Below are 24285 nucleotides of genomic sequence, written 5' to 3' on the forward strand. Positions count from 1 at the left end.
TTCTCAGCACTCCAGCTGTAAGGAATACAATGTGACTGATCTAAAGTCACATCTGGTAGCTGGTCAATTCTATAAACCAGCCTCCCACAACTGTCACATCTTTTGTTTGTTTTCCTGTCACCTATCCTTGGGCAAAGGAAACAATGTCCAGTTTGGGGTGCTGTGCCACATTCCATGGCACCTGAAGGAGGACAGCCCAGTGCAATCCATGCTGTTTTTATCTGCTAGTTCATATGCTGCACATCCAACAGTCTTCGCCTTATGCGGGCATCTATAAGTTGAGGGCATCTCTGAATCTCCAAAAGGAGAAAAGAACAAGCACCATCTGATCCTTGCAGACCATTGTTCCCAGTCCAGGTAACTGGCCAACCAGATAATGCAACTGCAACAGAAGCAATATTCATCAAGTTGAAAAATAGTGCCAATAGTACCAGTTGGTCTTTCATTGGCAGTTGTACATCCTCACTTAGTCTAGATTGTCAGTCCCATGCTTTGTCATATTGTAATGCAAAATACTGTGTTGCTTACTCTGCTCCACTTTCACCACCACATCATGGGGCAGAAGTACAGAAGTACAGCCTAGTCCTTCTTGGGGACATATCATACCAAAATATTCTGTCCATCCAAGCCAAACAGAGATGACATTGGACCACTTTGTGAATGTGGCTGCATCTCCAAGGGTATGCCTGGCTTGTGGTGTCTCATAGACCAAGTTCAGACGTAACACTGGACAGATGTAACCAATGGATCCACACTTCCGCCCCCCCCCCCCGTTCCACCACTTTCCCATCCACATTCAGATGTTGGGGAGAGGGGCCTCTCTGCAGTCAGCAAGATTGAAGAGACGTGAGGGAGCTGGCTGCGTGGGCTTCCCTCTTTCCTGAAGGCCAGCCTGCACAGCCAATAGCAACCGGGGCAAGGAAGGAGCTTCCTCCCTCAACTCTGGTTGCGGAGAGAGCTAACAGCAGTGCTAGTGTTCGGATGTAATGCTGGCACCTCCAAACCAGAGGTGGCGGACACAAAACCAAGAGATAACTGAAGGTGAGAAATGAAGTTTGGGGAGAGAAACTGTGGGTCCACTTCCCCCTTAAACTGTAGTTACCCATGTTCAGACGTTCGGCTCAGCGAAACTGGAGGTGAAGGGACCTCCGGTTTGGTGTTATGTCTGAACCCAGCCATAGTGTCTATATAAGTCCTTGCTCAGATGACCCTCCTCTAGGTTTACATTGTTAAAAAAAGCTATCCCCCACCAAGTTCCTGCAAGCATTTTGCAGGGCTACACAATTGCTGCACACCATGCAGACCTACTTGTCTTTCTGGTAGTTCTCCAGCTTGATTCCCAGGGTAAGCCTCTCCTGTCAGCGAGTAAGATGTTTCTACATCCCAAATGATTTAACACTGGGGCTGGAATAGCAACTACCCGAATGGAAACTGTCCATGTATTATGGGGTGGTTTTCCTCTCAATGGGGTTTGGTCAGAAACTACCCAAATGGAAGAAGTCCATGCAATTTAGAGTTGTTTTCTTCCCAACTAAGTTAACATGGAGCTGGAACAGAGAGTGCCCCACTATAGGGAGTCCATGCATTTTAGGCTAGCTTTCTACTCCATGTCATATCTATCTATTTATATAATTCTCTAAGGCATACCCGTGGCTAATCCAGTGTGTGGGAGCTTTTGCGAGAGTTCATGAGCAGAAGCACCATGGTGATTGGGCAGTGCAGATTCCATAGGCAGATAGGGAGGAGAAGCCTGTGAGAGCAGAAGGACCATGATGATTGGGTAGAGGAGATTCCATATGCAGATAGGGAGGAGGAGACTGTGATGGTTAAGGTCAGTTGGAATGCAACTGTTACTGGTTGGAAGATGTTCTTGATTGTAGAGGAGAGGAATCTATCTATCAAAAAAGATAGTGGGCAGGGGTCTGCGAAGAGAGGGGTTGTGAGGGAGGATAGAGCCCCTTCAGGAGAAGGAGGCTGCTTTTGTGTCAATTAGATAAGGAAACAAGATTAACAAGATCTGTTAATTCAGGAAGGCGGGGGGGGAGAGAGAGAGAGAGAGAGAGGAGGGGAAGAAAGACAGAGGGGAAGAGCGAGTGGAAGAGAGAGAAAAAGGGGAAGAGACAAAGAAGGAAGGGTGAGGGACAGGCCCGAGCCTGTCAGCAGCCTGAGGGGAATGCGGCCATGGCGGTGGCAGCAGTGAGGAAGGGCCCGGTCAACCACTGCTGCTGCTCCTGTGGGGAGGAGCAGGAGCAAGGCTCAGGTGAGGGTGGGGAGGTCTCTAGGGATAGGGGGCTGCAGCTTGGACAATAGGTGCCAGCAATGCTGCAGCCGCAACCAAGAGGGGTGAGGGGGATGTTGTAAAGGGATGGAGGAATGACCAAGAGGGGTGAGGGGGATGAAAGCAACCGGATGGAGGGGGATCAGGAGTGCCACTCAGGTTAGGGTGGAAAGATCTCTGAGGTGAGGGGGGCTGTGGCAGGCTGTGAGGGGAACAATCAAGTACCAGGGCACAGATGCTCTGCAAGGGTTAAGCTAGTATTTATTAATAACAGAATCATAACTGGTGCGGGGACATACTTTTTGATATATTGTGTACCAAGTGCAGGTAACAATGCAACAAGGACATAGGTGGGAGTGTAGTGGTTTGCACGTTTATGCACCTGGGGTAGGCATTTATCCCATGACTCAGGATGAGGGTTAAAGGCAAGTTCTCTGAAAGCAGCCACATTGTTTTTAAGTTATAGTTATTATGCTTCTTTTTATCAAAACAAGCTTTATTAAATTAAATATGTTTTGCCTGAGTTTTAAATAGAGATGTTTCAGAAAAGAAAACCAAACTACTTCTTTTTTAAATATTTGCCAAAAAGAGAGGTTCAAGTTCATATAACTAAGTTGGAGGGCTTTCAGTATCTAGACCAGGGTGTCCAACTGAGGCCCTCTGGCTGTTACTGACCTATAACTCCCATTATCGCTAGTTCATGGCCACCATGAATAGGGATGATGGGAGTTGTAGGCCAACAACAGCTGTAGGGCCACAGTTGGAAACCCCTGATCTAGACTGATACAAATAGGGTAGTCCTGGGCCTACACAAGCTTCCTCCCACAAATTGTGCCTGGAAACAACATCCTGGTGGTGGCAGCCCAATTACGTGGTCTGATTCCAAATTCAGACTCCATGTTGGCTTGGGCTGTGTAAATTTATTCATGATAGTGGTTCCCATCCACTTAAATGGCAATAATTATCTACTATAGTTTTCTTCTGGCACTATTTCTATTATTTTCAACTGAATTTTTTGTGCTGAATCCACAGCACACTTTCAAAACCCAGCAAGATAATACAGAAGGCTTCAATATTTGTCAGGTAATATCCACGTATGAAAACACACACACACACACACACACACACACACACACACACACACACTAACATATGATCCTAAATGCTACAGCATTTTAAAAAAATCTCAGCACTGATTTAATGATACATTCCACAATTGCAGCAATTGCAGAAACTTGATTTTACTAAAATAAATAAATAAATAAATAAATAAATAAATAAGAATCACTGAAAAATAAATTGATCTTTCATTCCCAAGATCAATATTGCAGTTGAAAAACAAACTTTAAAACAAAAACAATTTTATGTTACATACCTTGATTTGATGGGAAGGCTGGATATTTTTCTCTGGGAAGGAAATTGCAATAAACAAATTGGTTCAAAGAATCGGTGGGAATTTTAGCTACAGTCTGAATTTTATTCCCATAATCGCAGGACATCTCCATTCCAATCAAACTTGGAATATTCCCATGTATTTGGATTATTAAGCCCTAAGTGAGGGAAAAAGTAAGTTATTGCTACAGCAAAGGATTTTTTTCATGGAATTTTATAGTACAATTCCGAATGGTTTAGTAAATAAATGGAGTGATAACAGCTTTTTCATTTTATATATTATGATATGATAAAAAGAGACTTAACTAGTAGTACTTTTAAACAAACCTGCTTAAAACCCAGGTTTAAAGACCAGATGGCCTATATCTTGCAAAATGATAAATAAACCATGTAAATTCAACATATTTGCCTAGAAGCAGACATGTGGGGTAGACATTTTTCCAGAAAATTTTCTCATTCTTTATTTTTTCAGTGGAAACTTTTCCATTTTTTAGAATGTCATCGGGTGACATCTGGACTAGCATTGTCCATGTGAAGTAGTGCAAGTTCCAGATTACGGCTGTTGCAGTGGTAGTCTGGGCCCACTGTGTGTCACCAAAATATGTCCCTGAGGGTTGTGTGACCCTGAGGGACATATTTTGATGACTCACTGTGGGCTTCAGAGAAGGGAAAACTGGCACAAACCACCTGTTTCCCTATGGACACAACAGCACAGTGGTAGTCTGGAACTCACACTGTTGCATGTGCAAAATGTTAGTCCAGATGTCCAGTATTGTTTCATAAAATTCATAATTTTTTAAAAATTGTATAAGTAGGTCAAATAACATGCCAAATCAGATCATAATCTATGTAGGACATCAGGAAAATATCTATTGGTTTTGAGGAAAAATAATAATGCACATTTTATGCAAATGGGAGAATTTTTGGTAAACTTTCCAGAAAACTTTCCAATTCAAACCTAGGCCATATCTCTGCACAGAAATATTGAATCTGAATCTTTTTAGTCACAAAATGGAATTCTGCTGAATTTAGACATTTTAAACACAGACTGGATTGCAGGAGTAAATTCCTATGGCATATGCTAGGAAACTAGAAAATAGGAGTATGGAGAAGGATAGGGAACATGGAATAATAAATATGTTCTACACAGACCTACTCTTGTTCCTTCTGTAAAAAGTGCTCCTATATTTTAATATGATTTCATGAGGATTAGAAAGTTTTCTGTTTTTAAGTGAAAGCTGGCATCTTGATTGTTTTGAAGAAGACACCAAACCAATATTTATGTATAAGGCCATGAACGCACGCCTTTCTGACCCCTCTGCTTCTATATAAATTACATAACTGTTCAGAGTCTACAGTTGATGTAAAAATAGACAGCATGTCTTCTGAAAAGTGGGCTAATGGAAGCATATTATGTCAGTGCTCCCTGACTGCAGTCTTTCTACAGTCTTTGTAAATGGTCTTTGTAAACCGCCCTGAGCCATTTTTGGAAGGGCGGTATAGAAATTGAATTAAATAAACACACACACACACACACACACACAGAGAGAGAGAGAGAGAGAGAGAGAGAGAGAGAGAGAGAGAGAGAGAGAGAGCGAGCCCCCATGATTCTGGTGTGAGTGCTCTTGCTCAAGACTACAACTATTTTTCAGCACTTTAAAAGTACTCTGTGACAGCAGAAACACATCTTTGAACCTCAGGCAGAAATGTGGGGTGGAAAATGTTCTGAAATTTCCTCCCATACTTTATTTATCCGTGGAAAATCTTCCATTTCTAAAAAATTATTGGCCAACATCCAGACTAGCACTGCACACATGCTGCAGGTCCAAACTGCCACTTGCTGTGACTTGAATGGCCGAAGGAGTTATTGCTGCCAATTACACTATGCATCACTAAACTATGTTCCTGAGGGTCGTTCAACCTACAGGGACATATTTTGGTGACATATTTCAGAGGGAAGGTGAGATCAGAGATAACAATCTCTTCTCCTGCTCAAATGTCAGTGTAGCAGTAGTCTGGAACCCTCACTGTTGCACACGCACAATCCTAATACAGATGTTGATCACTGTTTAATAAAATTCACTAGTAACAATGAATGGATAGATACCAATGCAATATTAATCATCTGGCAATTTCCAAGTTATAACTAAGGTTTTTTAGATAATTATTTGTTTGAAGTTTCTGAGAAAGTACATATATTTCTTACTGTTTTGTTTTGAAATCTTTCCACCAAATGCTTTGAATTTATTTCAGTATAACATTTAAACCATATTAAGTGCTTTTATTGATCATATCAAATATGATCAATTCACTAGAACCAGGGGTCATCCCAAGAAACTGATTGCCAAGAAATTTAGGACCAACAAAAGGATGCACTTTTTCACACAATGCATAATCAACCTATGGAATTATTTGCCATGAGATGTGGTGACAGCCAAAAGCCTGTTAGCCAACAGCATGGCTTTAAGAGGGGTTTAGATAAATTAATGGAGGACAGGTCTATCAATGGCTACTAGTATGAGGGCTATAGGCCACCTCCAGCATCAGATGCCTCTAAATACCAGTTGCAGGGGAGTAAGAAGAGCAGGCACGCCCTCAGCTCTTGCCTGTGGGCTTCCTAGAGGCATCTGGTGGGACACGGTGTGAAACAGGATGCAGGACTAGATAGGCCTTGGACCTGGATCCAGCAGGACTTTTCTTATGGTCTTATTTCAATTCAACTACTGGCTACTTGAAAAAAATTAGAGATACAGGATGGGAAATTATTATATCAAAACAAAACCTAGATAAATAAATCAAACAACATGACAAATCAGATCACAATCTAGTTAGGGCAGTAGGACAGTGTGCACAGGAAATTTTTCTGAGGAAAAAATAATGCAGATTTTATGTAAATGAGTAAAATTTCAATTCAAAGTTTTCTAGAAAATCCATATCTCTGCTCTAAGGGATTTGTTTCTGCTTTAACAGAGCACTTCCAGAGTGTGGGAAGAGAACCAAGAAATAGTGTGCTCTTGCCCAAGAGTGCCCATGCTTGCAAGAATGGGGTACAGATGTTGCGTATGCCCTGTTAGAAGCATGCATGCAGCCTTTAGTCATGATGTCACTTTGTATGCATTCTTTGGAATCAAGACTCTGTGATTTATTTCTGAGTAGCTGTGCACAGGATCATTCTGCCAAATTACTTGTGACTCAAATTTAGCAGGCAATAGGCTCTTTGATCACATGCTTCAGATAGACAGAGAACACAATAGCTATGTACACCTGATGAAGCAGCATCTGAATACACACACACACACACACACACACACTCCACCTTTTCAGTGCTTTTCATGCTTCATGCCACAATAAAGCTTCATGCCACAATAAACCAGTTAGCCTGAGAAATGTCACAGCACTTTTTGTCTCTTTGGTGATACAGATGAACAGAGCAATTAACTTCAAATGTATGTTTAGGTTTACTGTCATTTCTAATCTGATATTTGGAAAAGGAAATTAAGAAGAAGCATTTTGTGCTGGGTTTACAAAAAAGTTAATTTCAAATTATTTTTATTTAGCAAATTTGTTAGCTAGCTAGTTTAAGGTCACCCCCCTAAAAAAATACTTAAGGTAGTATACAGTACAAACACCAAATACAAATAATAAATTTTATCTGCCCCCGCCCCACCTCACACACACACACACGAAACTTGGAAGTAGGAGACAAAGGACTCTTCTGCAATACTCCTCTGAGAGTTGTAATAAGCAGTGAAGAAGGAGAACGGAGAACTGAACACACTATGGAAGAAGACACTATTCCCAGGAGTGAAAATGGAGCTTTGCCATAGTTGGAACAGAGGGAATGGAATGCAGCAGTGCCGGGCAACCTGTCCTAGTGCTGGAGCATTCCAGTGGGGGGTTATCTATTGAAACCAAATGAAAGAATTACAAATAATATAGTTATATCAGTATGCAAAGAAGTCACAGAGTTTAGTTTATCCCAGTCCACTTGTACAACAAACACAAGAGCTTTCTGTTTTACTGAGGAAAGACTCCTCCTGGGGTCTAAGGATGAAGGGAATTATAAAAGTGTAAAAAACCAAACAAACTACTCCAGGAATTCAAACATGGAAGGACAACACAAATATGTGAAGTGACTAACATGATCTCTTTCCAGTGAGTTTCACCTGAAGAGCCAAAACAAAATTGTTCTCCAGTCCTAGAAGAGAAGCTTCTAATGAACATATTTTGTTGGTTTACTAATGTGCTGCCTTAGTAGCCCCAGGGATGCCAGTTTCTAAAGAAAATAGTCTAGCTCTTTTCTGACTCTTACATGAAGCTAATCCTCTATCCTCAGAGAAGACTTTAATTCTGGAAGTCAAACAAAACCTTTCTGCAGTGTACTGGCAAACAGTGAAGGTCTCCAGCTTTGACACCCAAACCATGTCCAGAACAACTCCCATGAAAATTTGGAGAAGCTCAGATAATGTTCCAGTGTCTATAAACACAAATAAATTCATGACTTTTGAGGATTCAATGCTGGAAAAAACTGTACATTCAGACAGTGATTTCCTAAATGAACTATTCTCACCCAGATATTCTGGCTCAACTATCTGTTATTTGGCCTATAACACACATAAGTAATGTTGTCATTCTGATCCTAAAGAATTGCACCATCATATGCTTAATCATGTATTATTTGTTCCTTATATTTTTATAACCTATAAGTTATGAATCACACACACACACACACACACACACACACACACACACACACTCACTTACTCAATCTCAAAGGCTTTTCAGCCTCACAGTACTCTCCTTCCGTCAAAAGAAAAAGAGCTCTGTAAGACTTAAAGCACACACAAAATTTGGTTCAATGAAAGGTATCACACTACTTATCTTGAGTCACTAAATGATACTTGAGATTTTCAGTGACTGGCATACGAGGTTTATCTTCCTGAATTTGGTTTGATTTTCCTTTTTAACTGCCCTTTATTTAATAAACTGACATCTCTGACCAAAACTAGAAATGGCGTCAAATGCATGCTTACTTTTCCATCTTCCTTCTTTTTATTTAAATAGCAAGGGGGGTCAGAAGCATGCCACAGTGGGGGTAGTTAGCTCTTTCCCCCTTTACTGTTTTCCCTATGAAACCTTTCCCCACCCTAAAGTGGCTACTTGCCCTGAAAGGAAGGTGCTAATGAGGCCAACAACAGTTTTCTTCCCGGAGCAAATAGCAACTTTGAGATGATTTTCAATGGGAAAACAGAACAAGGAGGGCTGGATCCCACTCCTATGGTCCTGATCTGTATTGCACATTCCTGTGGCAGTTATTTGAAAGAAAAAAAGATGGATATGCAAATACCTATTTAATGTGATGTGCAGTTTGTCCTTGAACTGAAAAACAATCTATTTTAAAAAGCTCATGATTATATGAAGAAGCTGAACCAGTTATCATCATATAAACAGGTTGTTCACCTGTAACTATTGATGTGGTAGAGATCCATCAACATCCATAAGAATGGGGTAATGCGCCCGCGCAGGACCCACTCAGTAACATGCCACAGCTCGTCGAGGCAACCAAGCCCTGTCTTGAAGCATACCTTCAGCATGCTATTTAAAGGCTGGCTGGGCGCCATGTTCTTCATTTCTTGGATGACCACCATGGAGGATGATCATCTGGAATAATGTGAGTTTATCATCAAAGGAGAATAGCTTGCACACTCAATACACACATAATGTAGCACTACTGCAGAAGGGTGGTCCAGGAGGGTCTTATGAATATTGACGGATCTTTACCAGATCACTAGTTACAGGTGAGCAACCTGCTTATCTGGATCAAGATCCCTCAAGTTCGCTAAGAACGGGTGTTTATCTAGTTCCCCAGAGGAGGAGGGTGCAGTAGTAGCTGTGGTAACACCTGCTTCAAAATGCTTCTCCCGAAGCTCACCTCCGCAGCAGAGCGCATATCTATGGCATAATGCTTGATGAAGGGTAACTCAGTAGAGCAAGTTGCTGCTTTACATATGTCCATGAAGGTTACCCCGGATAGGTATGCAGCTGAAGAAGTGTAGGCACGGGTAGAGTGGGCCTTGATTGCTTCTGGCAGCTGAACATTCTGTTGCTTGTAGGTCAGTAGGATGAGTTCTACCAGCCATTCTCAGTCTAGAAATACAGGAGCCCTTCAAGGAGCCTTTGTAGGCTACAAACATTTGGTGGACCTGAGATCCTTAGTACGGTGAAGGTAGTACAACAGTGCCCTTCGTACATCCAAGGAATGCATTGAAGGATCTTGTTCAGGAGTTGATCCACCATGCTGTTAGGCGGAACATCAGAACATCTGGATGCAGTACATTGCCTTTGTCCAGAGTTAAGAGATCCCATATCTACGGTAGCCTTTGGTAATGGTTCCTCGATAGTCTGAGTAGCTGTGGAAACCATGGTTGCCTTTCCCACCATGAAGTCACCGGGATTCAGGATGTAGGAGCCTTTAGAAGATGAGTGACCACTTGGCTGATCAGTGGTCGAGGTGGAAACATATAAGGGATTTCCTGCTGCCAGTCCAGCTGGAAGGCGTTTCTCAGAGATCGTGGGTTGTGTTCCACTCTGGAGCAAAATTGGTTACACTTCTTGTTCTCTGAAGTGGCAAACAGATCTATGGTTGGTCGCATCCATTTTGAAAGAGTGGTGTGATGCACTTCGTTTTGGTTTCCCATTCGTGTTGTTGTTGCTGAGGGAAAATCTGACTCAAATAGTCTGCTAAGATGTTGTCTAGGCCCTTTATGTGCATGGCTAATGGATAAACTTGATGCCGGATGCACCAATGCCATAACTGTAGGCTGAGAGCACAAAGACTTCAAGATACAGTGCCTTCTTGGCAGCTGATGTAGGCCAGGGCTGTAGTATTGTCCAATTGCACCCGCACCACTTTGCCCTATAGAATGGGTAGGAAGGCTTTCATCGCTTTGAAGACAGCTAGAAGCTCCAGGAAGTTGATGTGTAGTTGTTTTTGTTGAAGAGTCCACTTGCCCCATATTTGGTGAGTCCCACAATGGGCCTCCCAGCCCAGGAGTGAAGTGTCCAATATGAACCAGATAGAGGGAGTCGTCATTATTTATTTATTTTATTGTTAGATTTATATACCGCCTTTTGCTAAAAACAACCCCATTAGAAAAGGAACCCCTTCCAGTAGATTCCTGCTCCATGACCGCCAGGTAAGTGAGCGCAGAATTTGAACAGGGATCACTAGACATAAGGACTGTGGGTCTACATTCACGTGGAAGACTGACAGAAACCACAGTTGCAGTTTTCACATTATCAATCAAGCATATCTCACCACTGTGTTGCAGGATGCCATCAGACCTAACAGTCTCTGAATGAGTCGAGCAGGCTGAGACGGATGTTGCTGGACATGGAGCACCAAGTCCTAGATGCACTCGAAACATTCTTGAGGTAAGAAAAAAGGGCCTTTTTGGCCCTTGTATCCAGAACTGCTCCAATGTAATTGATTGTTGGAACTGGCTGCAGTTTGGACTTTTCCCAATTGACTTGGATCCCCAAGTCCTGGAGAAGAGACAGTACATATTGTGTTTGCGAAAGTTATTCTTCTTTGTCCTTGGAAGTCAGAAGCCAGTCGTACAGGTAAGGATGGGCTGATATACCCTGTGTCCAAAGGTTCGCCACCACCGCTGCCATACATTTCGTAAATACCCTGTGGGAAGTGGCAAATCTGAAGGGTAAGACTGTGTACTGGTACACTTGACTTCCCATGGCGAACCTGAGATACTTTCTGTGTTGTTCCCTGATGCCAATATGGAAATACGTGTCCTTGAGATCTAGTGTCACATGCCAGTTGTCCTGATATAGAAGAGGTAGAATATATTGTAATGCCATCATGTGAGAACTTTCTCACATGGATGAATTTGTTCAGGAGGCATAGATCCATAATCAGCCATATGCCGCCATCCCTTTTTGGGATCTAGAAGTATCGGGAGTAGAAGTCCTCCCGTCTGTACACACATTGTACTGGAGTAATAGCCCCCTTGACTAGGAGCTCCTTCACTTCTTCCAATAACGCCTTGGAGGGTTGTGTAAACCACATCCCTGTAAATTTCGGGTTGTTCTGAACTCTATTGCATAGACTGAGGATATGGTCTTCAGGACCCAGCAGTTCAATGTTATGGTGCCATGCAGGGGCATGGCGTGCTAGCCTGATGCTGGTCGCTGGCAGGGGAACAGAGTGTGTGAGAGAGGTGTTGTCTCTCACTTGCCAAGGTGTTATGGCCTCTGATGGTGGAATGGAAGGAAGTTCCAGGTGAAGCAATGGGCAGTCTTGAGCCTCAAAGGTGCTTCTGAGACTCCGGTTGTTTAGTATGTTGGGCTTGAGTATATTTTCCTTTGCCCTGGAAAGGGAGCTTGTAGGGTTGATATTGCCTCCTAAAATCATGCCGTTCTTGATGTTTGTACGTGGTTTTCTGTCTGGAATACCAGTGGTATTTGGAGTCATAGGAGGAGGTAGGTGTAGAGGTAAAAGCCTGTGAATTTAGACTTTTTCATCTGCTCCATAGAAGAGTCTATAATCTCACTGAATAACCCTTTCTGGTCGAAAAGTAAGCCTTCAATTTGCTCCTTCATATTCCATGCAGATGAGTGGAGCAGAGCCATGCATGTCACTGTAGGGAGATTGCTGCCGTCAAGGAACTAGACTCTGACTCGGCCAAATGTTTGGCCGTACTCTACTGTTGCCTGGTAAGTGATGCTGACTTATGCAGGGTTTCTTGAAACTTTTTTTTAAATTCCTCAGGGGAGAAGACTTCCATGGAATTATGTACGTCTCCACAGCCTGTGTGTATATCTTGCTGTACAGGCAAAATAATTTGCGATCTTGACCGATAGGCAGAAGGTGGAGTAAATCTTCCTACCTAGGATGTCCAATTTCCTCCCCTCTTTATCTGCCGGGGTCGTGTGTCTGTATCCAAATTTTGAACTAGAAGACGTGGAATAGTCAATTACTAATGAATTGGGTGCTGGGTGTTTCAGGATATATTCGTTGTCCTTAGTCTGCACCATGTACAGGCTTTCCAGTCTTTTAGAAGTGGGGGTGGATGTGTGGATCACCTCCCATGCACATTGAGCCACTATCGTGATGACTGGGAGCACAGGAAGGGCTGCAGGTTGAGTAGCTTCTGACCTAACCATAAAATTATACATAGGGTCATCGATGGTAGACATTTCTGATTTCAGGTCGAGACCCAGTGCTTTTGCCATATCACGCACGTGCTGATGATATGCTTTCATCTCCTAGTTCACTGTCTGAATGGGAGCCTGCGAATGGCCCCAAGACTGACTCTCCTGGAAATTATAAGGTAACCCAGGGGATACCATCCCCAACTATGCCAAAGCCCCACTGCAGATGAGTAAGCAAAGCTGCAGGTATGTCATGGTGAAGTCGCTAGGTGAGCAGCTGTAAGCGGGACCAAGTGTTTAATGACCAGTTCCCTTGGCATCCCCATTTCTGATGTTTGTGCGAAGCCCTTGAAAGTCGACGCTGAGAGGTTGCTCCAACTATATTTTAGACTAGTTGGAGCAACCCCTCAGCGTCGACTTTCAAGGGCTATTTTAGACAGCAAGGTGTGAGCAGTTACTGTATATAGGGCCACCTCCCTATCACCCTCCTCCTCAATGTTGTTCGGTATGTCAGCCGGACACTGAAGGGTCACCAGTCTCAATGCCGACAACACAGGCGTATTCAGGGCTGAAATAGGAGGTCGAGTTATGGGCATCGAAGTAGCATGTGTCAACACCGACAGCACTTCTCAATGTCGACTTGTAGGAGCTTGTGTCAGTAGCGAGGGTACCTCTCGATGTCGAGCTTCCGGTGTTGATGCCAGTGGAGAATCTAACGGTGTTGGTGCTGGCGATAGAGATCGGATCTTCGATGTCGTGGGTCTAGGCATCGACACACATTCGACATAGACTCTACAGTCACTGGATCTGGTTCCTTCTATGTCGAAGGCTGTCGGTCACTTTCGAGCATCTGCAGATTTGAAGGAGACTGTATCCTTTCTTTTGTGAGGTCCACCATCTTGGGCTTCTTTGATCTGTGGGGGTGCTGAGGATCCTCTGAATGTCTTCTTTTAGTTTTCAATCCCTCCGATGTTGAATGCGTAGACTTTGACGAAAGCTTTGGGATTCAGTACATAAGAACATAAGAACAGCCCTGCTGAATCAGGCCGAAGGCCCATCTAGTCCAGCATCCTGTTTCACACAGCGGCCTACCAGATGCTCCTGGAAGCCTACAGGCAGGAGTTGAGGGCATGCTCTCTCTCCTGCTATTACTCCCCTGCAATTGGTACTCAGAAGCATCCTGCCTTTGAGGCTGGAGGTGGCCTATAGCCCTCTGACAAGTAGCCGATGATAGACCTCTCCTCCATGAAGTTATCCAAACCCCTCTTAAAGCAATATAGGTTGTTGGCTTTCACCACATCTTGGGGCAGAGAATTCCACATTGTGGTACAATGCTAACATGCTCAGAGTTTAAGGTTGTTTTGCAGGAGGAGTTTTCTGGGTTGATGTAGACGTCTTTGCAGCCGATGCTGAAGCTGAAGGGAGGGGTGAGGGACTTAGCACCTCGTCATAAATGGTATCGTGAAGCCGTAAAGCCCAGTTTTTAATCATTTTTTTGAGAAAGACAGGCAAATCTTGCAGGAGGAGATGCCGTGTTTTTCTCCCAAACAGATTAAACACAAGTCATGAAGGTCCTTTGAAGGGAGCTTGGAGTTACAGCCAGTGCATCTCTTGAAGGTCCACTTCTCCTCAGCCATCTCAGCATGATCCAAATCATCATTAAAAGTCCATTCCAAATAGTCCAATTAACGCCAGCAAATTTTGGAAGCTGCTCCAATATACAGATGACACCAGAGTAGTTGAAAAAATTCCATTCCTAGTCAAAGCCACTAATCAGTCCACCTCCCACCCCACACACAGATAAACTCTCAAGAACAACTAGTCCGACAAGGAGCGACAGCCTGAGGACTGCACGCAACGGTGATCGTCCAAGAACGGAAGTACATGGCGCCCTGTCCACCTTTAAACAGCACACTGAAGGCGTGTAGGCAGGGCTTGGTTGCTGCAATGAACTGTGGCATGTTACCGAGTGGGTCCTGCGCAGGCACATTACCCCATTCTTATGGATCTCGACAGATCTCGATCCAGATCAATATTTTTTTCACCAAAAAGGAAATCTTGAAAAATGATTTGGCAAAAAGGAAAGGTTGCAAAAAAGGAGAAATGTAAGAGCATTCTGAAGATTGTAAAAAAACAAAACTTTTCAATTTCTTAGCTGAATTTTTAAATGTTCTAGTTCCATTTTTTACCAGTTAGTTTTGGGGTCAAGTTTTAAGCTTATCTGAAGCCAAGTTAGGCTTTGGATGGTTCTCTCAGCTGTTGCCTTATATATGCCATCTTTCTTGTACAAAGATGGCCTTGAATGGTGTCTTAAGCCATCTACTCCTTGGAGGACCAAATAAAGCTCGAAGAATAAGGAGAGCTTTTATAGTCTGACTTCTTCTATTTGGAGAGATACCCTCAATCACTTGACTTGGTTTATAAGGTTAAATATTTTGAATGAATTTGCAGCTTCATGGAGTAAAAAGTGTGAAAACTGCTTGAATTGCTAAATTCCAGTGCTTAAGAAGCTATCTCATTTAACATACCTGGTTCTCCTTGTCAATGCTTATTTCTGAGGGTAATATTGTCATTGAGGGGCACTGCTGGACTCCCTCACTTGCGCTTATCCAGAAATTGGACTCATCAGAATGAGCACATTCATGCTGCAGGGAACACCTAAAATAATTAAAAACATTTCTGGCATGAGACCTTCAAAATTATGAATAGTACTGACATGCAGTGAAGCCTTATGAGGGTAGAGCAAGAGCTCCATCCTCACAAGCAGCCAGTAAATTAGCTGTGCACAAGGACTGGCTTGCAGCCCAATGTGGACAAAGCAGGATGGGGAAGCAATTTCCACTTTTCTCTCCTCCCGCAAAAGCCCTTTTCTTTGGCAGAGAACATGGCTTTTGTAGGGAGGGGAGAAAAGTAAAAAATGCTTCCCCATCCTGCTTTGTCCACATTGGGCTGTAAGCCTATCCTTGTGCGCAGCTAATTTACTGGCTCCTTGTGAGGACGGAGCTCTTCCTCCACCCTTGTAAGGCTGAGCTGCATGTCAGCCAATTTTATCAAAACATTCCAGTTCTCCTCATGTTCATCACTTTATCAAGATCATTTCATATGATTAGCATGAACCCCATAAAAATATGAGCATGTTAATTTCAACAAAGTGCAGAAGAGGCAGAAATTGCAGTTCATACAATACTGCACTTCATGCAATACGCCTTTCCTATACTTTCCCCACACATTCTTTTCTAGATTTGATGTGGAAAAATTGTCTCAAACTCATGGAAACAAAAATTAAGCTTTTGAACTCAGAGAGAGAGAGTGCATCAGCTAGCTATGCAATTTTCTTCTTTTGTTTCAAATGGTCTGCTTCTTTTTATCTCAAATTCTTTAAAATAAATATCTTGTTCTAGTAAAGGAAATGGATTGTTCCGCTTTGGTTATCTTTACTATGTTCTGGCCTGTATCCTTATGAAGTCTTACTGTTTAGCTTTATGCTGCTATTCTATACTCTAAATCTAAAAGAAAATGATGGTTGCGTCAGGAAAGGTCCTTGTTTTTGAAAGAGGTGCAGAGTCTTTTCATCAGTATTCAGAATTATGTCTGATGTAGCAACGTGATGGCAGTTTCCCCACTAAATTTGAAATGCCCCATGTGAAAGTGGGTGAGCCTAATCCGATTGTGATCCATTTAAAAAACAACACTCAGGTGTGCTCTAACCAAAAAGAGAGAGAAAGAAGAAAAGAGAAAAAGACAGGTTTTTGACTTATAACTGATGTTCTTTCAGAAGCCATCTGTGCAGTCACAAAAATGGGTTCTGCACCTTCTCGGAGCAATATACAGGACATATTAGACTTTGAACACAGGAAAGTGTTCTATTCTGAATCAGATCATTGTTTCCATCTAGCTCCGCACTGACTGGCAGCAGCTTTTCAAGCTTTCATGAAGCAGTCTTTCCCAACCCTACATGGAGATGCCAAGGACTGAATCTGTTATCTTCTTGACACAAAGCAGATGCCCCACCACTGAGCTACAGTCCCATCTTGCTTCAGCTAGGGATTCAGTGCTTCCTGCTCTCCCCTCAAGAGAGTGATGAAAATTCTAACCATCATGCTCTGAAGAGCATAACAGTGTGATCATGCAATGACAATGTGCAAGAAAGATGCAATAAGGACTTGAGCCACTGTGGAAAAAGCTCTAGTCTCAGGAGAGGTTGTGGTTATTAACCTGGGGCCAGCAAAATCCAAATCCTAATATAACCCTCAACCAGTTTCAGGAGGTAGAGAAGGGGGAAAGGACACATTTTTCTTTTCCTGTTCCCTTGAGGTCTTTTCCTGCTGTACTATACATTGTTAGTCAGTCAGCTCAGCTATGAGGGTATCAGCAAGGGTGGTTCTAAAGTAGGGCTGCACAACTTCAGTCCTCTGGCCACTGCTGGACTACAACTCCCATCATTCCTAACTATTGGTCACTGTGGCTGGGGAGCCCTGTTCTAGAGTATGGAAAAGGGAAAGCACCCCCCCCACACACACCTTTCCTTCCTCTTGAAACAGCCTTCTTAAGTGAAGCAGGGAGGAGTTTTTAAACTCACATAACACATCCCACAACCTAGGGCTCCAGGATACAATGCAAAGTCTAGAAGAGTGATTTCTTTGGATCTTTTTGGCGATTTTTTGATGGGGGTCGGAGTGGGGAACCACACTCCATGTTATGCTCCTTACAAAAGTTAACAAAGCAAAGGAGAAAGGTTTTGTGTTAGATGTAGGAACTTTACCCCCACAAACTCTGCACCTTTTGAAGGTGACCTGCACAGATCCATGGGGAAAAGTGAGAATGAATTTTGTTTTTAAAAGAAATGTGATTGAAAAGAAAAGATCAAGAAAATGGAATTATTACTGTTATTCTTATTACAAATATGTATATACCGTTTTTCAAACAAATAAACAAAAAACCACAGAGCAGTTTATATAGCAAAAAGCCTAAGATACTTTCCTGACCCCAAAAGGCTCATAATCCTTTAAAAAGTAAAAGCCACAGGGGAGGCAACAATAAACAGCCTCCCTGGAAAAAATACAGGCCAGTATCTAAAGCACTGGCACAGTGATGATGCCCAGGTGTTACCAGGGAGGGGTGGTTTTCATCAATCCCTTCCTTCTGAGGTCCTCAGGAATGTATTTTTGGGAGCCACCGGAGGAAAGGGAAGATCAATGAAAATTACATTCCCTCAAAGCACCGGGGCAGCATTAGTCTGGACTTTGGCCAGTGTTTTTTCCAGTGGTCGTTTATCCATGCACCTGCCACCCCAGGTATCTTCTTCTTTATTTTTTATGTTTTGTAAGATTGTGAGCCTCCAGATTGTAGTCTGGGTGTCAGCCATTGTGCTGGGATGAATAGAGAGTTGGTATCCTCCCTGGTAAATATTTTTAAAACCCACTACTTTAAAAGGATGAAGAAGAAAAGGAGAAAAAGAAGAAAAGGAGAAAAGAGGGAAAGGAGACAAGGATGAAGAGGGAAAGGATGAAGAAGCAAGACAGAAAAAGCACTGATGCTTTTGAACTTTGGTGCTAGAGAAGACTTTTGAGGATACCATGGACAGCCAGGAAAACAAAGATCAATCTAGAATTTTCATTCATGACACAAATGACCAGGCTCAAACTATCATACTTTGGACACATTATGCGAAGATCCAGCTCCCTTGAGAAGCCCATAATGCTGGGAAAGAGAAGAAGAGGACGGCTAGCAGCAAGGTGGAAGGACTCGATTACGACAGCAATGAATGCACCAATGAGAGACCTTAAAGGCCAAGTTGAAGACAGATAATCTTGGAGAGAATCTATGTGGTCGCTAAGAGTCGACACTGACTTGACGGGACTTAATCAATCAATCAATCAATCACTTTAAAAGGTGCCTGTCTGACCTTTTAACTATCCTATGAGTGCACAAGATCCTATGAGTATCCTATGAGTGCACAAGAACACTAGTATACCCTTACACCAGCACTTGGGATAATTAACTGTATCCTATGAGCTGCTGTGTGTTTCTTCTTTCAAAGTCTCTGTCCAACAGATAAGAATGATTAAGTGACACTGGTGAATGATGATGTCCAACAGATAAGAATGATTAAGTGACACTGGTGAATGATGACCATATCTAACTATAGGTACAGATGACACTACAGAATTTACTAACTATATTGTTTCAAAAACAGATAGACAGGCAACTGATAAGTATTGCACCTCTGCATCTGTAACTTGATCCAATGGGGCTATTCACATACGGAGGCAAAACTGGGCTGGGCACACATGCAGGCAAAACTAGGCTAAGGAAGCCCAGCCCGGTTTTGCTGTCATATGTGAACCGCTAGGAGCTGCATGGCTCCCGGTGATGGCACAGCAGCAAACCCACTTAGGGAGCCCGTCTCTTAGTCTGGGTTTGGGGCATAATGAGGGCACTCAGAAACCAGGCCAATTGATCGTGTGTCAGTGCTGCATGGCTCCGTGTGGCACCTACACGTGAGTAGCCTCCTGGCCAGTGCCAGGAGGATCCCTATAATGCACCACACTCTCGTGGTGGAGTTATAGGAGTTCTGGGGGCTGGGAAGACACATCCCAGCCCCCGACCCTCCACATGGCCAGTAGTAGCTGGCAGTCATCTGGGCGTGCGATCGACTGTCCAGCAATGGAAAAGGAGATCGTCTGTGGGGGAGGTAAGCATTTCAAAACTTCTTCCCCTCACCCCTGATTGTGAGAAAAGGCTCAAAGTTTGCTAAGTGGGACTGAACCATCTAACTCAATGTAGTTTGCCAGGGTTACCACTCAAAAGGAGGTTAAGGTGTGGTGGACATACACTGTTCCAGGCCACTCTCACTGCCACAGGATGCAGCCTAGAGAGGCAATTGCTGGCCCAAATCCCTTCTTGCACCCTTTGCTCAATCAGCACTACTGCTGAGTGTACGAGAACACTGGAACAACCTTACACCAGCACTTGGGATCATTAGCTATATCCTGTGTTTTGTTTCTTCTTTCAAAGTCTCTGTCCAACAATAGGTTCACATCTTCTAAATCTACAGTTTAGAAATTTAACTTTTTCAAATGGAAGAGAATATCAAGGTTTCCTTCCTGGCAACTTGAAAAAAAGCACAGCACTACAATTATTTAATTGGAGCTTAACTAGATGGGCCAAAAATACTAGCCCAAGGGAAGAAATAACAATAGTTGGTTACAGTAGACCACGTTTATTGAACAAAAAATAGTATGCTCAGCTACTTAGTCTCCAGTGTTATGTTGTTCCTTAAAAATTCTTTGTGAAATATCTTTCTATCATTCTAAATCTCAGGTATTCAATGTTATTATAGAAATGTTCCCAAAATTATTTTGATCACCTACTTAAATGAAGTTTAAAAAAACACCTTTATAATTCTCTTCAAAGAACATGTATTTTAGAACAGAAAAGTACATAGATCACAGTGTTTCAGTACTGATTTTATTTAGAAATTGAACTGGTTTTTTGATTATTTTTAAAATTCCGTCAAATCCAATGTTATCTCAGTGCTTTTCTGTAGAATGTATAGTTTTATTTGTTTATAAATTGCATTTTCATAAACAATTATGCTTCTGAAATAAGGCTTATGAAAAGTGCAAATTGTTTATGAAATGATTCTCAAATGCTTTCTCAATGTCTAGGTCTTAGACATGAAAATTAGTGCTTCAAATATGCTGTTAAAACTAGATTTGCCTGCTGAATATGTATCAACAAACATAAATATTATCACAAGAGCAGAAGCAGAATAGTGAATTTGAAAAGACTGGTAATTTCCCCATAGTATTTGGCAATGATATTTTTCTCAGAGTAGTCTGAATTAAGAGGCTGGTAGTATACAAAAATATTCCACCTGGTCTCCAACGTACACCATCCACAGTATGCATCAGCTGCAGCCAAGCACTCTATACATGCCGTATATTTATCACAGGCAGCTACTTTCACACGAGCTATCTGTATAACAAAGAAAACCCAAGGTAATCATCATTTTTAAAGAAACAAACTTTCTGAGATGTATTCATCTGATAATAGGGGACAGGGAGGCTTCTATCTAATCAACATTATTGCAATACCATTTAAGCCACTGTCACCATAGTGACCATATCTTCGCTTAGAGATATGGGATATCCTACACCTGGAATTGGACTCAGCAAGATGTGATAACAGGCAGCATATTAACACACACATGTTGAAGGGGGTGGGTGGGATGGCACTTTTCAGTACAATCTCAAAGTACAGTATAATAATGCTTCTATATGATGAGGCTACTACAGGGGCCTTTTATGAAGCAAGTCCCATTTTTAAAGAATTTTAAAGATTTTAAAGAAGGCACAATTTTGGGCCACAGTACAAGTTACTGATTTTGAGCTATAAAATACTGAACTGCTTGGTCCTAATCTACCTAAGATAAAGCCTTCTTACCTAAGTGCTTATGGAAGCTGGGGAAACTCTTAATTATTCCGACCTCCAGATCCATGCAGTAAAGGCACAAGGAGAAACATGTGCTTGGTTTATCCATTATACTTGTTGTGAAGCTTCCACTTCTTGGAAACGCACCAAAATTTGAGCTCTTACCTCTTTGCAAATATGATAAAAGCTTTTAAGCTTAATTTTTGTGGATGAGTCTTGAGATAGAAAGGGCAGTATCAGTAACATGTTTTACACTCCCATTATTTAAATGATTTTTATCTAAGTGCTGTTATGCATCCTGAAGCCTTCAGATGGGAAAGGGGAAAAATACATCCATTTTTAATGAAAAGATAGGCACTGTTGTCTACTTACAAAACATTAAGATTTGGACAAAGGAATATGTGAAAAGAGGAATTCTATATTTATTTCCATTTTTGTTTAATGGCATCCTTAAGATGATGGCAAGATTGCAGCTTCACTATTCAGTCAGAGCAATATTCTGATATAAATTTACAATCAGCAAGTCATGTTTTGAAAGGTAAGAGTTTCCTCTTGTTTATTTCTTACATTTATATCCCATCTTGGCATACAAAGAATTCCCAGGAAGTCTCTCATCCAGGCACTGACCAGGCCCAAATGTATTGAGCTTCTAAAAGGTTGATGGATCATGTGCTTTCAGACTATAGTCCCGGCTTCTTTAGATTAAGTAGAACTTTGGTCATAGTCTTCTGTTGTTCAGAGCTTCCTTTAAATTTGCCTGGACAAATTTCCTGAATACTAAATACCTCTGGAAAAGTGGAAACTGAATCAATTTAACTAGAGAGAGCGATGAATTATGTCAGTTGATGCTTTGCAGATTTAGTGCAGGTGACAAGATGATATGGCTTATACTAGGTAAACTGTTGCAATCTGAAATATTTATGAGGTACAGTTAAGGCATGATACATTACCCCAAAAAGAATCTAGTGAGAATTCTGTAGAGTGGTAATAAGCATTCTGCAGGGAATTACAGCTGGAGATTTTAAATACCAAGTACAAAATTATTGGTTGCACATCTGCTTCAGCAGATTAAAATGGAATATAGGTTAGTACACTGATACTTGAGCACACATGCCAAACTTAGTTTCTCTTCATCTAGACAGTTTAAAGACAGCAGTTAAGCAATAATTATACAACAAGAGAATCCTTTTGATGCTGAACAGTTATCTCTTGTGAGCTGGGATATGTAATTGGTTAGATACAATCAATTGTGCACTGAGAACCACCTCTAATATTGACCACTTTAAAGTCCAAACAAAACTGTACTAGAAATTCCAATGTTTAGAATAATTTCCTGTTTGCTCTTACTGGATGGGCTCAACAAACAAACAAAAGAAAGATACCACTATCTTTCAGCTTCCAGGAAAATCCAAACAGAATGAAAAGTACAGCAGGAACTGACAATTTTAAAGAATCAGACTATCTTCAATATAATAAACAATGAGATCTGCATCAAGAGCTAGAACAAGAAATTTAAAACATGTCTGACTGCAATTTATCCCAACATTTTTACGATCTGTTCAAGAGTATCAATGTATTAAATCAGACAACTATTCTGACAACATTTATTTCTAAGAAATTTTACAGTAGGCCTTATGACATCACCTGCCTAGCCATGAAGAGCCTAAAACTATAAATTACACAGAGAGGACTTGGTCAAAAATTCATGATTCCTGGTTAGAATCAAACCTCTGGATCTTTTCATCACCATAGATCTCCAGAATATTTTCATACCTTTCCTACTTAAACTCAACTCATGACACTAAGATAGTATGTTTGTGATATACTCTTACCTGGTGGGAAGTCATCAGATACAAGTAGTTGGAGTCTGAAGGATCAAACTGCATGACAGGGTGAACAGGCTCACCATAAGCCACGGTAACTGACTCCTTGCTCATCATCTTCATAGAACTATTCAGATTAATCTGCCAGGGAGTAGAACATTTCATAAGATCTCCACCATGTATGTTTTGTGGATGAAGAAGAGGAGCTTCTTTTGAACAATCTGACAATCAAACTAATCCATTTTCCTATATTATTTTTACGCAGTATAAGAATGCAGGATTGGGTCATGGGCTTCTATTGTTGAGGGCTTCCCTTTACACTTGCCTGGAAAAATTTCCTGAAAGCTAAATATCTCTGGAAAAGAGGAAACTGAACCAATTTAACTAGAGAGATACAATAACTCATCTTGAAAAATTTCTATAGAGAGGACATGTCTTAGGGAATACAACAAATAACGACACTGACCAGATTTTGCAGAAACTATTAAATCCAATGAGGCTATTCTCATGAGCAGAGCAGCCTAACCCAGGCTAGGGCAGCACAGTCTGGCCTAGGCTGTTCGTGTGCAGTGCCAGAATTGAGCCTGATCCCAGCACTGCCGCCTCACCTAACCCTACTTTTAACCCCAGTGCTGGGGTCATGTGTGTGCTAGGGCCAAGAGCCCCCGACTCCTGGATGAATCCCCCAATGTACCACACTTGTCGTGTGGTACATTGTGGGATTCCTGGAGACCGGGAAAAGAATTCCTGGCCTCCAATGATCCGCACACATGGAGCAGTGCAGATTGTGTGGGTGGGCGTAGGCGTGCCAAAGATTTGCAAGAAAATTGTCTGGGGGGAAGGTAGGTCAAACCTTCCCTTCCTCCCTGCTGCCCTGAGGTGCTCTTACCCCTGGACTCCTGGGCCAAAGTCCAGGGCCTCCACAGCCCTGGGGCCCCCCAAATCTTCTTTAGTCTGTCCTGGATGGTGTGGTTGTGCGGCCAAGCATGAGGATGCTTAATTTGCAAAGAAGGAGGGCCTCCAAAGGCCTCTAGGACCAGGCTCCACAATTACCTAGGTGTACCTCTCCCGCCACCCTCCCCACCCCAGCAGCGAATGTGGGAATAGCCTTAATGTCTGTTAAATGAATACAGAAACTGATATGATTACTTTTTTCATCTTCACTTTGGAAGCAGTACAGGAGATAGG

The 24285-nt window shown here is 42.2% G+C and overlaps 1 protein-coding gene across 3 annotated transcripts in view; it reads right to left on the bottom strand.

The window, feature by feature from the left end:
• Positions 1-24285, bottom strand: part of PLXND1 (plexin D1) — a 245944-nt gene that overhangs the window by 151439 nt on the left and 70220 nt on the right. For 2 of the 3 annotated variants that reach the window (XM_053295803.1, XM_053295804.1), the window contains exons 3-6: positions 23107-23238; positions 20718-20818; positions 15367-15496; positions 3654-3828 (exon numbers count right to left, since the gene is read on the bottom strand). In XM_053295803.1, coding sequence (XP_053151778.1) covers positions 3654-3828; positions 15367-15496; positions 20718-20818; positions 23107-23238 — 538 coding nt within the window. Of the gene's footprint in view, positions 1-3653; positions 3829-15366; positions 15497-20717; positions 20819-21841; positions 21975-23106; positions 23239-24285 lie in introns of those variants that run through there. The other variant, XM_053295805.1, reaches the window with a different exon arrangement.

The sequence above is a fragment of the Hemicordylus capensis genome, chromosome 2 (genome assembly GCF_027244095.1).
Source record: "Hemicordylus capensis ecotype Gifberg chromosome 2, rHemCap1.1.pri, whole genome shotgun sequence".
Classification (NCBI taxonomy): domain Eukaryota; kingdom Metazoa; phylum Chordata; class Lepidosauria; order Squamata; family Cordylidae; genus Hemicordylus; species Hemicordylus capensis.